This window comes from Acipenser ruthenus, chromosome 60 (genome assembly GCF_902713425.1).
Source record: "Acipenser ruthenus chromosome 60, fAciRut3.2 maternal haplotype, whole genome shotgun sequence".
In the NCBI taxonomy this organism is placed as follows: Eukaryota; Metazoa; Chordata; class Actinopteri; order Acipenseriformes; family Acipenseridae; genus Acipenser; species Acipenser ruthenus.
The window spans coordinates 145,830-160,916 of record NC_081248.1 but is presented as its reverse complement, the minus strand read 5'-3'; the positions used below and the strand labels follow the sequence as shown (position 1 = coordinate 160,916).

General features: G+C 41.2%; 1 protein-coding gene across 1 annotated transcript; it reads right to left on the bottom strand.

Moving 5' to 3' along the window:
• Window positions 1–1,162: 1,162 nt before the first annotated feature.
• Window positions 1,163–13,777, bottom strand: LOC131725080 (macrophage mannose receptor 1-like). Its single transcript, XM_059018606.1, has 7 exons — window positions 13,712–13,777; window positions 8,217–8,264; window positions 6,917–7,258; window positions 4,847–5,188; window positions 3,979–4,302; window positions 1,458–1,799; window positions 1,163–1,188 (listed from the first exon to the last, which is right to left on the bottom strand). The coding sequence occupies exons 2-7, from the start codon at window positions 8,251–8,253 to the stop codon at window positions 1,163–1,165; spliced, it is 1,413 nt and encodes a 470-aa protein (XP_058874589.1). The 5' UTR covers window positions 8,254–8,264; window positions 13,712–13,777.
• Window positions 13,778–15,087: the final 1,310 nt, after the last annotated feature.

Below are 15,087 nucleotides of genomic sequence, written 5' to 3'. Positions count from 1 at the left end.
AAGGGTCTAGTTAAGTAACTGAGAGCTCGGTTGGAATGAAAACCAGCAGACACAGGGGGGTCTAGTGGTTCACGTGACACAAGAGATTGCCATTCTACTGTGGTTTGTGAATCACACTGAAGTGATTACACTGCATACCTTGAGAGACCGGAGTGGAAGGGGGGCTTGTGGGGTCTGAATCTGTAAAGAAAACACACAAGAAGATTTAGTGTTTCCTGTTTCAAGTGTATTGTTCAAATGCATTTAAATGAAACTGTGTCTATGCTGCTGTCTCCACCAGGACAATAAATAAATACTAATAAATTCAAACTGTAAGTCATTTATTACAAAGCCACATTCAAACTGAACTAATACACTCCTTACCTTTAGAGGCTGGAGTTGAGAGAATGCTTGAGAGGTTTGGATTTGCAGGAGTAAAAAATACATCATTTGCCTTTTTACATTATTGTTTAAATATATTTGAGTGACATTGTGTGTGTCTGGGTGTGTGTGCGTGTGTGTGTGTGTGTGGTGCTGTCCTCAGCAGGGCAATGGTGAGCTCACTGTTAAATTAGTGAGGTTGATAAGAACACAGATTCATTTATAACTCATGGTGTGGGCTGTCAATCACACTAAACAAACTGCCCTCTTCAAACTGCACTTACCTTGAGAGACCGGAGTGGAAGGGGGGCTCCAGGATTCTGCTTCTGTAACAAGAAAAAGAGAAAAAAAGAAAGTTTATAACAAAGCCAGATTCCTGCAGTTGTTCTGAATCCACTGAAGTGATTACACTGCATACCTTGAGAGACTGGAGTGGAAGGGGGGCTTGTGGGGTCTGAATCTGTAAAGAAAACACACAACAACAAGATTTAGTGTTTCCTGTTTCAAGTGTATTGTTCAAATGCATTTAAATGAAACTGTGTCTATGCTGCTGTCTCCACCAGGGCAATGCTGACAATGACATGGTTTATTGTTTTCAAATAAATATAATACATAGACAGTAAGAATGTATATCACAGCACACTCTCTCCTGGGTATAACAATGAGGGGTAGCTGCTCTCTCTCACACTCTTAATGACCAGGCTGGATTCTGGTACTTCAGATCTCTAGGCTACACCTTGTCCTGCTCTGGAGGTCAGACAGCTACTGTAGGATCAGATGGACTGAGCCTCCGAGTCCCTGCTCACAGACTGGGGTGCAAACACCGAGCTGAACAAGAGCACAGACTGAACAGGGAGCCTTCAGTCACAGCAGCACAAGGGGTACTGATAGCTGCAATCCACATCACCCCATTACCTCTGGAAGGATATTGACCATCCCATCAGCCTGAGCAGGGAGCCTGTGATTGATTCTCAAAGTGGAAACTGGAAGATTTGTCACAACCAGGACCGACTGAAGAGATCTAATCATGCTTCCCTCTTTGAACCTGAAGGTACACACTGAATTAAATGAGAACACAGTCTGAACAGGGTCCTCACCCTCACAGCAGAAGAAGGGCAACTGATTGTTGCAGCCACAGTCATTCCATCCATCAGTCTTACTCATCGCCACACACTTCTCATCCCCTCCCCAATTGTTTGGTTCCCCATAGTTCCACTTGTGAAATGTGTAGTTATCCCCCTGGTGTGACCACTTCCAGGGCTCATTGAACAGGCCTATCCAGAAGGGCTTGCCCTGCGCTTTCTTCACTATTTCTTCATTTTCTCTGGCGTTCTTTATACTGACGAGGTCGGTGTGGTGTTTTCTACAGTACTGCTGAGCTTCAGTCCAAGTTTTCAGTTCTTCAATCAGGGTGTATCTCTGAGTGATGTTGCTGGGCTCTGTAAACACAAACAGCAGATCAAAATCAATGTCAGCTGTGGAGGTGCGCTGGCTCTCCTGTTGTATAGTGATTGAATCCGAGTCACACCCGGCTCAGCTATCAAGGTCATGAAAAGCAGCATCTCTAGCAGTGCATGGGAGTCTCTTTAGTTTATGTCTGAAAAGTATTTAATAGCAAAGTGGGGGATGGGGGAGTATTTAATGATTTAGGAATAATGACTGTTCTTTTTCAATTTATTCATATTTTCCTCACAGTCGATGCACAATCAATATGAAGCAAACAGTATCATTATGACCCCCCCCCCCTGTACTGTACTTTCCTGTACTGGCTGCTATTTGTCTGTTTTGAAGTCAGCCTGTTCCAATGACAGTTTCAACATTCTAAACTCTGAGGGCATCGACTGCATGATAATGACCAGCGGTAGGAGGCTGTGTGGTCCAGTGGTTTAAGAAAAGGGCTTGTAATCAGGAGGTCCCCGATTCAAATCCTACCTCAGCCACTGACTCATTGTGTGACCCTGAGCAAGTCACTTAACCTCCTTGTGCTCCGTCTTTCGGGTGAGACGTAGTTGTAAGTGACTCTGCAGCTGATGCATAGTTCACACACCCTTGTCTCTGTAAGTCGCCTTGGATAAAGGCGTCTGCTAAATAAACTAATAATAATAATAATAATAATAATAATAATAATATTGTACAGTCTTATTGTACATGGTGGTGGTGCGAGACCCGTGTGTCATAAGATTGCCTGTGTATGATAAGCGGGATGATAAAACTGCTAACCTCAATCTCTAAAAACAAACTCTACCACCAGTGCATGATCACAACAACACTGTTTAGAAGAGAAACAAAAGTTGCATTTGTCACGAGCAACAAGACTGGCTCATCACTGTGGAGGCTGTACCTCAGGAAACATGGCATTTATGTAGCCTAGTGTTGGTTAGGGAATCACCTGCCAACCGAGCACCTGCTGTGCTATGAGCTGTGTATGAAAGTCTGTCCTTTGCTCATGGTGACTGAAAATAACTTGTAACAGGGAGATGCAACTTGTATATATTGCAGAATACCTGTCAGACCTCATTTGCATAACAAACGAATCAGTCATGTGAGGTTCAGCCCACTACACACAATACAGCAAAACTACAACCCCCTTTATCACCTATTATTCAAATACAAATAGTTATTTAACTGTTAAACATATTTCTTCTACACATCTAATAAGCCCTTGTGACATTGAATGATTCTTAGTGTTAGATCTCCCTCTCGACCTGTAAGGGCACGGTGTAAGTGGTACAGAGTACTCTTAACTAAATGGCACGACAATGTATTCCGTAGGGTAGGTGGAAGTCTGTCGTTTAGGAAAGGGATGGAGCTGTGGTATCCAAACTCAATGACCCCGACGGTAAACGGTGTGGCATTCGAGGATTAGAGGAGCGGATGCGCTCTTTAACCTAGGGGTCATGAGCGAGGATATAATTAGGAGATAACGTAAAGTGATCTGTTCCTTGGTAAATAGTTAGAGACAACCTACAAGGATCCTGTGTTACCGTACTGTAAACCGTGAGTTTGTTTCATCTGTTAGTGTTTGTTATAACTGTTTGTCTGTTTTAAACTAGACTACCTATAACACGATCCAGAGCTGTAGCAGAAGCCAGCATAAACTCGGACATCACTTTCACCCCTGCATTTCACACAGAACTGTATTACACCACTTGCACATATTCATTATCACTAGGAACTGTGTTTGTGTTTTGTGTTTAGTGTTGGTGTGTAAAACTGGACTTTTGGTTGCGGGTCAAACCCGGGGAATTACAAATACCAAGTGATACACGCCGCTGTAGCACTACAACATTATTATTTACAGGTGTTTGCCATAAGGCTCTGGACATTGTTAATTAAATCAATAAACACCCTTGCACCTGGAAATCGTTGAATATTTCTTTGAATACACATTTTCTTATATTTCTTATGAAGGAAAAAAATCATAAGAAAATGTGTTATGAATAACAAATCTTCGTTACACTTTTCTTAATAACAAACTTAGAAACACTGTATTTGAGAAGATGTTTCTTCTTTTGAACATTTCAAGATTATGGCCCCTGTGCAGTATCCAGGGGACATGGCTTCAACCCCCAGTCCAGTCAGCTGTATCATTAACAAAGGAATTGAATCTCAACTCACCGCTGTAGCACATGAAATAGTTTCCCTGACTGCAGAGTGAATCCTCCCACTCTCCCTTCGCATTGACTGAAGCACAGAAGAGGTATCGTTCCCAGTTAGTGTAGATGACATCACCTCCACTGGACCACTGCCAGTTCTCTTTGTCACGATACAGCCCGATCCAGTGAACAGAGTCATTAGTTGAAGGTATAAGACCTATAAGCTCATTAACCCTGGCCTGGTCTTGAATACTGGGCAGGTCTCTGCTTTGGTTTCTGCAGTAGCTCTGAGCTTCCTGCCATGTCTTCCAAGTTCTTTCATAGAAACACTGACCAGAGGAGCCGCCTGGGGAGAGGGGACAGCACAATAAAGATGAGTGAAAACGTGTTCTTCACAGAAAAGATTTCCACTGGAAATGGAACCAACAGTCACAGATTACTGGTCCTGTAAGAAGGTGGGACACTAGTAGAACTGTATGGTGATAATAAATATACTAACAACATGCTTGTGGTTTGTACTGTAACACAAGTATCATTCTGGCATGAGTGACGAAGGTCATGGAAACACCAGGTAGCCAAAGAAATCGTTGTGAGAAAAACTCAATTCACTGTCAATCAATGTTAATGTTATTTTAGAATGTGTAAAGGAACATGTCTTGTTATTATACGATATTGCACAGCACAGCACAATACCATAAAGCCTAAGGAAATATAACTGGGTTTTTTACCCTTTTAACCTCATTTAGACCCTCTGTGATTGATTCTCAAAGTGGAAACTGGAAGATTTGTCACAACCAGGACCGACTGAAGAGATCTAATCATGCTTCCCTCTTTGAACCTGAAGGTACACACTGAATTAAATGAGAACACAGTCTGACCAGGGTCCTCACCCTCACAGCAGAAGAAGGGCAACTGATTGTTGCAGCCATAGTCATTCCATCCAGCAGTCTTACTCATCGCCACACACTTCTCACCCCCTCCCCAATTGTTTGGTTCCCCATAGTTCCAGTTGTGAAATGTGTAGTTATCCCCCTGGTGTGACCACTTCCAGGGCTCATTGAACAGGCCTATCCAGAAGGGCTTGCCCTGCGCTTTCTTCACTATTTCTTCATTTTCACTGGCGTTCTTTATACTGACGAGGTCGGTGTGGTGTTCTCTACAGTACTGCTGAGCTTCAGTCCAGGTTTTCAGTTCTTCAATCAGGGTGTATCTCTCAGTGATGTTGCTGGGCTCTGTAAACACAAACATCAGATCAAAATCAATGTCAGCTGTGGAGGTGTGCTGGCTCTCCTGTTGTATAGTGATTGAACCCGAGTCACACCCGGCTCAGCTATCAAAGTCATGAAAAGCAGCATCTCTAGCAGTGCATGGGAGTCTCTTTAGTTTATGTCTGAAAAGTATTTAATAGCAAAGTGGGGGATGGGGGAGTCTATTTAATGATTTAGGAATAATGACTGTTCTTTTTCAATTCATTCATATTTTCCTCACAGTTGATGCACAATCAATATGAAGCAAACAGTATCATTATGACCCCCCCCCCCCCTTGTACTGTACTGTACTGTACTTTCCTGTACTGGCTGCTATTTGTCTGTTTTGAAGTCAGCCTGTTCCAATGACAGTTTCAACATTCTAAACTCTGAGGGCATCGACTGCATGATAATGACCAGCGGTAGGAGGCTGTGTGGTCCAGTGGTTTAAGAAAAGGGCTTGTAATCAGGAGGTCCCCGATTCAAATCCTGCCTCAGCCACTGACTCATTGTGTGACCCTGAGCAAGTCCCTGTTCTTTAACTATCTTTACAAAGGACTGCCATTACATTTCTCTCAAAATAACTGTCCCTTTATTTATTTATTTTCTGTGACACACACACAGACACACACAAAGACACCACACAGACACACACAAAGACACACCACAGACACATACACATACACATACAGACACACACACAGACACGCCACACAGACAGACACACACAGACAGACACAGACACACAGAATAAGTTGCAATCAGGATTCACTGAATACTGAGTGCTAACTCTTACCTTAGAATCACTAGAGCCCCTAGTCATAATAATAATATAGGAATAGTAAATGTCGGCCAAACAACTGGTGATCTCTGCATTCCTCTACAATGCTGCAATTCAAGAACCAAGCAACTCGTCTGAGATGATCGAATGGCAAAGTCAATCTACTGCTCAGCTGGAAGGCTATCAGCAAGACAATGCCTGGCAATGTTAGAAGAATCCAAAGATGAGATCTGCATCCAGAGTTGCCCACTATGCTGCTGTCGGGGGCGACAGGCCCTCAAAGATGAGATCTGCATCCAGATTTGCCCACTATGCTGCTGTCGGGGGCGACAGGCCCTCAAAGATGAGATCTGCATCCAGAGATGCCCACTATGCTGCTGTCGGGGGCGACAGGCCCTCAAAGATGAGATCTGCATCCAGAGTTGCCCACTATGCTGCTGTCAGGGGCGACAGGCCCTCAAAGATGAGATCTGCATCCAGAGTTGCCCACTATGCTGCTGTCAGGGGCGACAGGCCCTCAAAGATGAGATCTGCATCCAGAGTTGCCCACTATGCTGCTGTCGGGGGCGACAGGCCCTCAAAGATGTTGAAATCCAAAAGGACACGGTCCAGAAGAAAACCCCTAATTTCCTGATAACTAACTTCTGATATAACAAGATTATACAAGATATGACAAGTATTTTTTTAAACGGCCTCTGAAACACACCAAACACATCTAATAACTGTATGTTTTTGTGTCCTTTCAAGGGCAACTTGGATTCAGGGTTTTGACTGAAAATATTTGCAAGCTGAAATTGTTTGAGATATTAGCAGCTGTAGGAGTGGGTGGATTTGCAAACTCATACAAGCTCCCCTCCCAGGGATGCTTAATAATTATAAGAACTAAAATGAATGAATAATCAATTGCAATATAGCAACAATAATGTCTTTACCTTTGTAGCACATGAAGGCTTTCTGAAGGTGGCAGGGTAAATCAATCCACTTTCCCTCTAAATTGACAGAAGCACAGAAGATGTCTGCCCTCCAGTTGGAGTAGATGACATCATCGCTGTTAGACCACTGCCAGTTCTGTGTGTCATCACGATACAGCCCGATCCAGGAATCCCCGAGAGAAGCTCCTGCAATATTTAAAAGCTGCTTTGCATCTTCCTGGCTGCGCACAGTGGCCAGGTCTATGTGATTCTCTCTACAGTACCTCTGAGCTTCAGACCAACTCTTCTTAGTTTCCACAAACACGTGTTTTCTGATCTGGTTGTATGCAGGCACACAAAACCCTGATAAAGAAAAAACAACATGATTAACACTAGAACGAGCAAGGCGGTCATTTTGACCGTTTTTTGGATTTTAATTTAAATATTAAGACACAGAGCTGTGCTTTCCTGACTTCCTAAATCTATGTACTAATTACCTTGACAAAGAAAGAATCGTGTCGCTCCAAAAATTAGTGAGATAAAATACTGTCATACCTATTCCGACCAGGAGCAGTCAAATTGACCGCTGCATAGAAAACCTATTATAACAATGAGGTGATGCGGTATTATTTGTATTCATCAGTCAGGACTTGCAGACATGTATTGAAGTTTGATTATATCAGTCTGCATTCCTCAAGTGAGCGGTCTGTTGACATTTCTATTGTTTCAATGAACCTCCTGATAGCCCATCAATCAGCCTTGACAGCTCACGGTGCCTGGCTGTGTGCAGAGCGGTGCGAGCCCATTGTATATGGAGCAGGGGAGCGGAGCGGACATTTCCAGCCTGCTCTTTCACAGCACTAACAACTGAGCATGGTTTGATTTTACATGTTCTGCCAGGGAATTTGCACAGAGAATTAAAGAAAAAAGAAGCAGTCACTATACAGTATTTTCCATCATGCCTGTGCATGATAACCATTCATTTTCCAGTTTCAAACCAAAATTTCATCTTAAGTGGACAAGCGGTTCGCTACACATTTGTAACAATGTAGGTGTGACAGAAAGACAGACAGCCTCCATATACCCCCCACAGTACCGATCAATGGCTTGTGCTGAGCTGAGCAGATATAACTGCAGCCAGGTCTGCTCTGTAGAAGTGGAGCAGTGCAGTAAACACACACACCCAGGAATCACATGTTAGTTTCACAGTGAACGTGATTGAGGGACACTGCAGCTTTAAGAACTGCGATAACTTTTCTGAGAGAGAATGTGGAAAATATCAAAGCAAACAGTGAGAAAACCAGAAATAAAGGAAACCCACCTGCAAGCAGAAGGATGAGCAGGCCTCTCTCCCCCATCACAGCAGACTCTGCATTAGAAACAGAAGACTTTCAATTAATCACCTTCATAGAGGGAAAGCTTCAAATATAATAAACAGCAAAACAAAATAAAAAACAGAATACTCAATCACATTGGAACCTCAACAGAAATGTTGTTGTTATTATTAGTAGTAGTCCTATTTGATGACCAACAGGAGGGCTCTATCAGCTTTCACTCAGCACATGGTGTTCCAGGTGGTCTCCCATCCAAGTACTAACCAAGCCCAACCTTGCTTAGCTTCTACGATCATCCTAGATGAGGCTTACTCAAGATGGTATAGCTGATGTAATAGCTGATAAAAAAAATGCTAATCAGCATCCCCTAATCAAAAAGGCGGTGCTAACACAAACCCCCCATTAACTATCTAACAAATAGTACAGGGTTCTCCTCGTTGCGGAGCGGAGGGGGGTCGAGGAGAAATCAAAGATCCTGTTCAGGTTGTTCTCGAGGGGAGGCTGAGGAGGGTCCAGCAACTTTGGTTCAATCAGCAGGACTGGCTCTCCGGTCCTAAGGACCCCCTCGAGATACCTGTTTGAGGGCCTTGAGGTGGAGGTGACTCAGAGGTGTGCGGTGCTGGCGTGGATGGGTTTGCACTCTGCTTGAGTTTAGGGCACCTTTTATTTTGGTGCCCCAGGTCTCTGCAGTGGTAGCACTGCACCTCCTCCGAGGAGAAAAAAATCACACAGTTGGCCTCCACAGTTTCCATCCCTGCCAGGTGGATGGTAACTTGACGTCAGAAGGACAGGACGTGGTGGAGGGGCTGGTCTTTGCACCCTAGGGGGGATGGGGTGGATCGTTGTTTTCAGCTCCCCTAGGGCCTGAAGATGGGGCTTCAGAAGTTCATCCTTTAAGAAAGGTTGGACGTTAGAAAGGACGACCCTGCTGCCCAACCCCTCCATGAGTTCTATGAAGATGTACATCCCCCCAACTGCGAGTCCCCTCTCAACCCGCAGTGTGTGTCGCCACAATGGTCGACGGTCTGACCACCTTGGCCATGGCCATGGATGGGAAAATGTTAATTTGCATATAAAGAATTATATTATATTAAGTTTTAGGCTACCAATAATCAGTATAATAATTTGAATTAATAGTAGAACACGCTAAACTGTAAAATTCTGCCAATCTCACTGTTGGGTAGATTGTCTATGGAAGGTTCCCAGCCCAGAATAAAAAAGGAGACTCTAAACTAGGAGGGCTATCCTTGCCTGTTATATATTATTTGGCTGCAAGGATATATTCGGCAATATCGGATTTTCAAAAATGTTAATGCCGGTTGTGCACACATGAAACCATTTGGAAAACAATCTGACAATTCAGATCTCCTAACTGGTCCCAAAGAAAAGTGTTTAAAAAAAGAAAACAAATAAAAACAGTTATAAAAACAGTTATTAAATACACTAAATGTCTGGTATAATGTTTAAAACAATGTTAGGATTAGACAAGGATTATTTAAAAGCGGAGAACAAAGATATATCTTCCACAAAAAGAGAGGCAACTAACAAGACCCTGAAGTAACATGTCCACTGTAATGAAGAACATCCTTCCTGCTTTCCATCATCTGTGTGTTATTGATTGATAATAATACTATTACTAATAATAATAATAATAATAATAATAATAATAATAATAATAATAATAATAATAATAACGGTCATCATAATCTGTGTTAGATAGCGTCTTTCATTATAAGGATCCTAAAGCTCTTTACAATTAAAAAGCCATAAAAAAGACCATGTAGGTCACAAATAAAAACTAAAGCTTAAAAAACTCTGATAACAACCAAACACGTGTGCCCTTTTTACATACAATAGAGTATCCCAAAGCTCTTTTGCAACAACAACTATAAAGACCATACAGACATCACAGAAACAAGAAACAAGCAAATAAAATTAAAAAAGAGAAAAAAAAACATTAAAATCTGACACGTCACAATTAAATATATGCAATACACAAAATGTATGCAATAAAATAAAGAACAGAAGGCTTTATATTATAGCCTAATAAAAACGAGTGTGCAGTGTCTTCGTATACACGCAGATAGGATATTAAATAACTTCTGCTGTATTATAAGATTTCACAATTATTTTCAGCAAATCGAGAGATCTTGCTGGGAGCGCAGGACCGATGAGGGAGGCAGTGCCTGTTGTGGAGCAAATGCTGTTTATCATCGAGTCTGTCACATAGTTATGCTATTATTCACTTAGTTTACTTTAGAAATGTATTAAATTAATTAAAACATGTTATTATTATATGATAACATTCTTTAAAATATGCATTCGCCCTTTAAAAAACAGTTGTCACATGAATTTCAGTTTACGGTGCCGCTTATCAATTTCAGTGCAAGACTCCAGTGACTGTTTAGCCAGAGAGCATGCGCAGACGCATAAAAGGAAAAGTCGCGTCAGGAACATTAAAGGATTAAGTATTGGGGAGAAATCAAATAGGCTATTCAAGACAAATAAAAATGAAGAGGGACTGTGAAAAATGCTGTTTCAGCAAAGATAGTGGGTGGACTGTGTCCACCCTTCCAAAAAAGTGAGTGGACTGCATCCACCCGCGTCCAGCCCCCAGTCTAATACTGTGCGCAGCACACCCGCGTCCAGCCCCCAGTCTAACACTGTGTGCACCACACCCGCGTCCAGCCCCCAGTCTAACACTGTGCGCAGCACACCCGCGTCCAGCCCCCAGTCTAACACTGTGCGCACCACGAGTGAACGGCCAGCCTTTTACCATCGCTGCTATCAGGTTGCGCTCTGCAGTAGAATCACAGTGCCACCTTGTGGCTGAAATTTATCAATGCACCAAGGGCGTTTCAAATAAAGTTGTGTCTCCTGTGTGTCAGTGAGTTGTCCACCACCCTTCCACAAACTGTTTGAATTGGAGGAGCTCTGAAAAAGTGCCAGCAGTAGTAGTAGTAATATTAGTAGAGCTTCAGCTTCATTTGGATGATCGCCTTTACCTGGTTTTAATTTCCCGTTCCTCTCCAGTTTCTCTGAGATAACCACTGCTTAGATGAATGATAACTTTTTGACGTCACTACTGTGGTATTAATGCTTTTTTTCGAATGGCGCAGGATGCAAATATAGCCTTGAGTTTCTTAAATAATGTGCTATGATTTGTGTGTATAGTTCACAGCGTTAGACTCCTACAGAAAACAGTGAGTGGACTGTAAAGTACGAAGCAGGATACGCATCCCAAGGACCCGCTCATCCAGGTGACAAAGTCCTATTTTGTCAACAAAATTAATCAATTTTAAAAATGCAAGCTATATCTGATCCAATACACCAACATGGAACAATCTGAACAATAACGATTACTATGCAACTGTTTAAACGTTAAAAAAAATCTATTATTTTACATACTGCTTGGTTTGGTAAGAATGTCATACAAGTTAAATGCAAAGTGAGAGCAGATGTAAGCAGATTTCTTGCGATCCTCTTCTGTTAAACAGAACTCCCCTAAATCCTGCTATGCGAATCACAAATACTAAAAAAAATCTTAGTAATAGGCCTGTTGTATAAAATTGATAACTTTATCTGTGCCTTACAAAACATACAAGAAGCATATGATTGTGTCACTATCGTCTTACCGACAGGAACAAAAACATCTTCTATACTCCTCCTCTTCATCGTATATTAATGGTCATAACAGTGAAATATTCTAACGTTCATAAAATACACGATGGCGGTTTTACGGTTGTTGACGAAGATAAAAAATGGACTGTTCTATTTCTTATTGGCGCCGTCCACCCTTGAAAAAAAAGTGAGTGGACGGCGTTCACCTGCGCTCCCCTGCGTTCACCCTCGAGTCTAACCCTGCTAGTTCAGAAGCATTGAGGACTCTGTTTGTGAACTGCGGCTTTAATGACGCTTTCAACTCCGCTCCATCCTTGCACAGCTACAGACTGCGCGAGTTCCTGCCAGAAATCAAATCTCCCGGATTTATTAACCTGAATACTGAATATGAATTATATAAAAATGTAATTAAATAAAAGATTAGATGACCTAACTAAATAAAATACTATTCGCTCTGTTATCTGCATAACAATATGATTCCACTCTAAGCCAAGCTGATTGAGACAAGGGATCAAGCTTTATAAAGATCCAGTCAGATCATTACTGTGGTAATAATTGTAAGTGTTTTCACACATGACTTTCCTGGTTTGGTTTCTCCTATCGTTTAGCGGACTGTCTCGTATGAATTGTTTGAATTTCACATTTATTAGGACATGTCAATACTTTACAATGCGTTCGTATTTAAAATGGCAAATATGATTTTAAAGAGTAGGGGGTTACTTAACTCGTTGAGTTTGAGATTTTAAAGACGAGTCGAGTTTGTAATAGGCGTTGTTCAAGTCTAACTCCACGGTTTTGCAGCTCCAGAACACCGCTGCTAAGCTGCTATCATGCCGCCCGCACTGTGACAATCAGGCGCTTTACACATCGGTCACTAACTCCATGAAAATTAAACTCTTAAAAAACCTTTGCCTGCAACATACATTCATATATTAATATACCGAATCCACTCCCGGTGAATCACTTTTACTCGGAATACATGTTTTAACCAAACGTGGTGGCAATAGACAGAATAGTGCGATTTTTCATTACGATTTTTTAAAAATAAAAATCAATGAATAAAATATAAAATACTATATGAAGTAAATCCCCCACCATAAATAACTTCAAATTGCATGGATTTTCCGTGCTGCCTTCTGTATGAGTCCTGACAAAGTGAACACGCCCCTCACTGTTTTCTGTAGGAGTCTAACGCTGGTTGTTATGAGATGAAGATTAAAACGTACATGTACTATTGCATGAAGCAAACAATACTATATGGAATACACATCACCAATTAGACTCATTTCGTTTCACTATGTTTGCATAAAGACCCAGTATTGCACTTTGAAGCATTGAAAACATCTGATTTGAATGTTTTCTTGGCAGGTTTGAGTCGGGTAAGCAAGGCTATGCAAAGCACAGCTCATCCCATCGACCAAATGATTTTTATGCTGCTACAGATTGAATTGAATATATTTCTACAGTTTATATATTTTTTGAAGAATTCCTGCTCAAATGACTCCCGCATTTAACCAATCAGAACAGACTTAAACAGAATAGGGCTGTATAAGAAACACATATGCATCTAAAACAATACAAAATAAAAATATTAAAAAGCAATACATCTCAATATAATGATAATAGTAATAATAATATTTTTTGTTGAGTTTATTTCCTATAGAGTAGTAAACTCCTTCTGCAAGAAGCAGTTATAAATGTAAAATGTTCAACGTGGGCTATTGAGGAAACTGCCTCCTTAAAATCTATATTTAAAACCTATTGAGACTTTAACATATAAACATGCTGCTGTTTTTAATGGATATTTAGTAATCTACGTACAGACAAAATACATCTAGATAATGTTTTTGGAAAGTCTTACCTTAGACGCAAAGCAGTGCCAAAGTGTTCTCCCTGGTCTGAAACGCGCTGACACTGTGACGCTCAGCTTAGACATGCTGTGATATACTGAGCATGATGGGTGGAGACAAACAGCACAGCCAGTGACGTCATTCAGTAAGCAGTGATAGTCACGCCAATTTTAGAAAAGGTACACGTTTTATATATATTTTAAAATATACAGCAGCACCAAACATGATTAAGACAATTACCCCACGTTTTAATATCCCTGCTTCAATACATTATAAAATGGCACACAACATGATTCAGACAAGTGTAGATATGAAATAGAAAATTTAAACTATCGCAGGAACAAACGAAATGATAATCTGCAAAAAATAAAGACTCTTAGTTTATATCTATGTTCTTCAATCCAAATAGTTCAGCTAAAGTTGTACTGAGGGCGCTGTGTGTGAAGTGCAGGTTTATCTAATTTAATGATTTAAGCGCTGTGACAGTGCAGCCTATCAGAATGGCTGCCTGTGCTGTTGCTAGGTAAAACTGAAACTGGGTTCTAGTTTAGTGAATGAGACAGAGGGAGCCGAGACAAGCAGGCTTTAGCAGCTCAATTCTTCGAATTAACTCGCCGAGTGAGATTTTAAAACGTTAGAGAACAAAGTTTTTTTTATGAATAAACACTTTTTTTACAATTCTCACTATTACACGTTTGCTCCACCAGAACGCTGTCGGGAGATACGTCTTTAAAATAAATTGCTTTACACGATCAATCACTTATTCAAATACATTTTCAGTTTAAAAATTATTTCGCATGAAACAAATAGATTGAAATGACACAATCAATTATAATTTAGTTTGCATAAAGACCCAGCATTTACCTTTTTGACCAGCATCGTGTGTTGCAGTATTGAAAACCTCTGATTTGAATGTTTCCTGAGCTCGTTTGATCAGGGATAAGCAAGGCTGTGCAAAGAGCTAGATGCAACGCAATACAACCTATAGTTACAGAAAGCGTTTCTGTACTGTTCCATAATTCATCTTATTTAATTATATATTTTGTTTCAGAAAATGAACTTCACAAAGGACCAAAGAAATTCAAAACCATTAACATGGTGGTTGGGAGGCTGTGTGGTCCAGTGGTTAAAAAAAGGGCTTGTAACCAGGAAGTCCCCAGTTCAAATCCCACCTCAACCACTGACTCATTGTGTGACCCTGAGCAAGTCACTTAACCTCCTTGTGCTCCATCTTTCAGGTGAGACATAGTTGTAAGTGACTCTGCAGCTGATGCATAGTTCACACACCCTAGTCTCTGTAAGTTGCCTTGGATAAAGGCGTCTGCTAAATAAACAAATAATAATAAAAAATAACGTGGCACCAGACTCAACCAGTTCCCCTATGGTT

What these genes read in the sequence shown, in the direction of transcription:
- LOC131725080 (XM_059018606.1), bottom strand. Translation starts at nt 8,253, where the DNA reads ATGGGGGAGAGAGGCCTGCTCATCCTTCTGCTTGCAG. An exon ending in GCTCATCCTTCTGCTTGCAG is followed by an intron (nt 7,259 to 8,216) that starts GTGGGTTTCCTT and finishes TTTCTTTATCAG; the next exon opens with GGTTTTGTGTGCCTGCATAC. An exon ending in GCCCTTCTTCTGCTGTGAGG is followed by an intron (nt 1,189 to 1,457) that starts GTGAGGACCCTG and finishes GCTCTTGTTCAG; the next exon opens with CTCGGTGTTTGCACCCCAGT.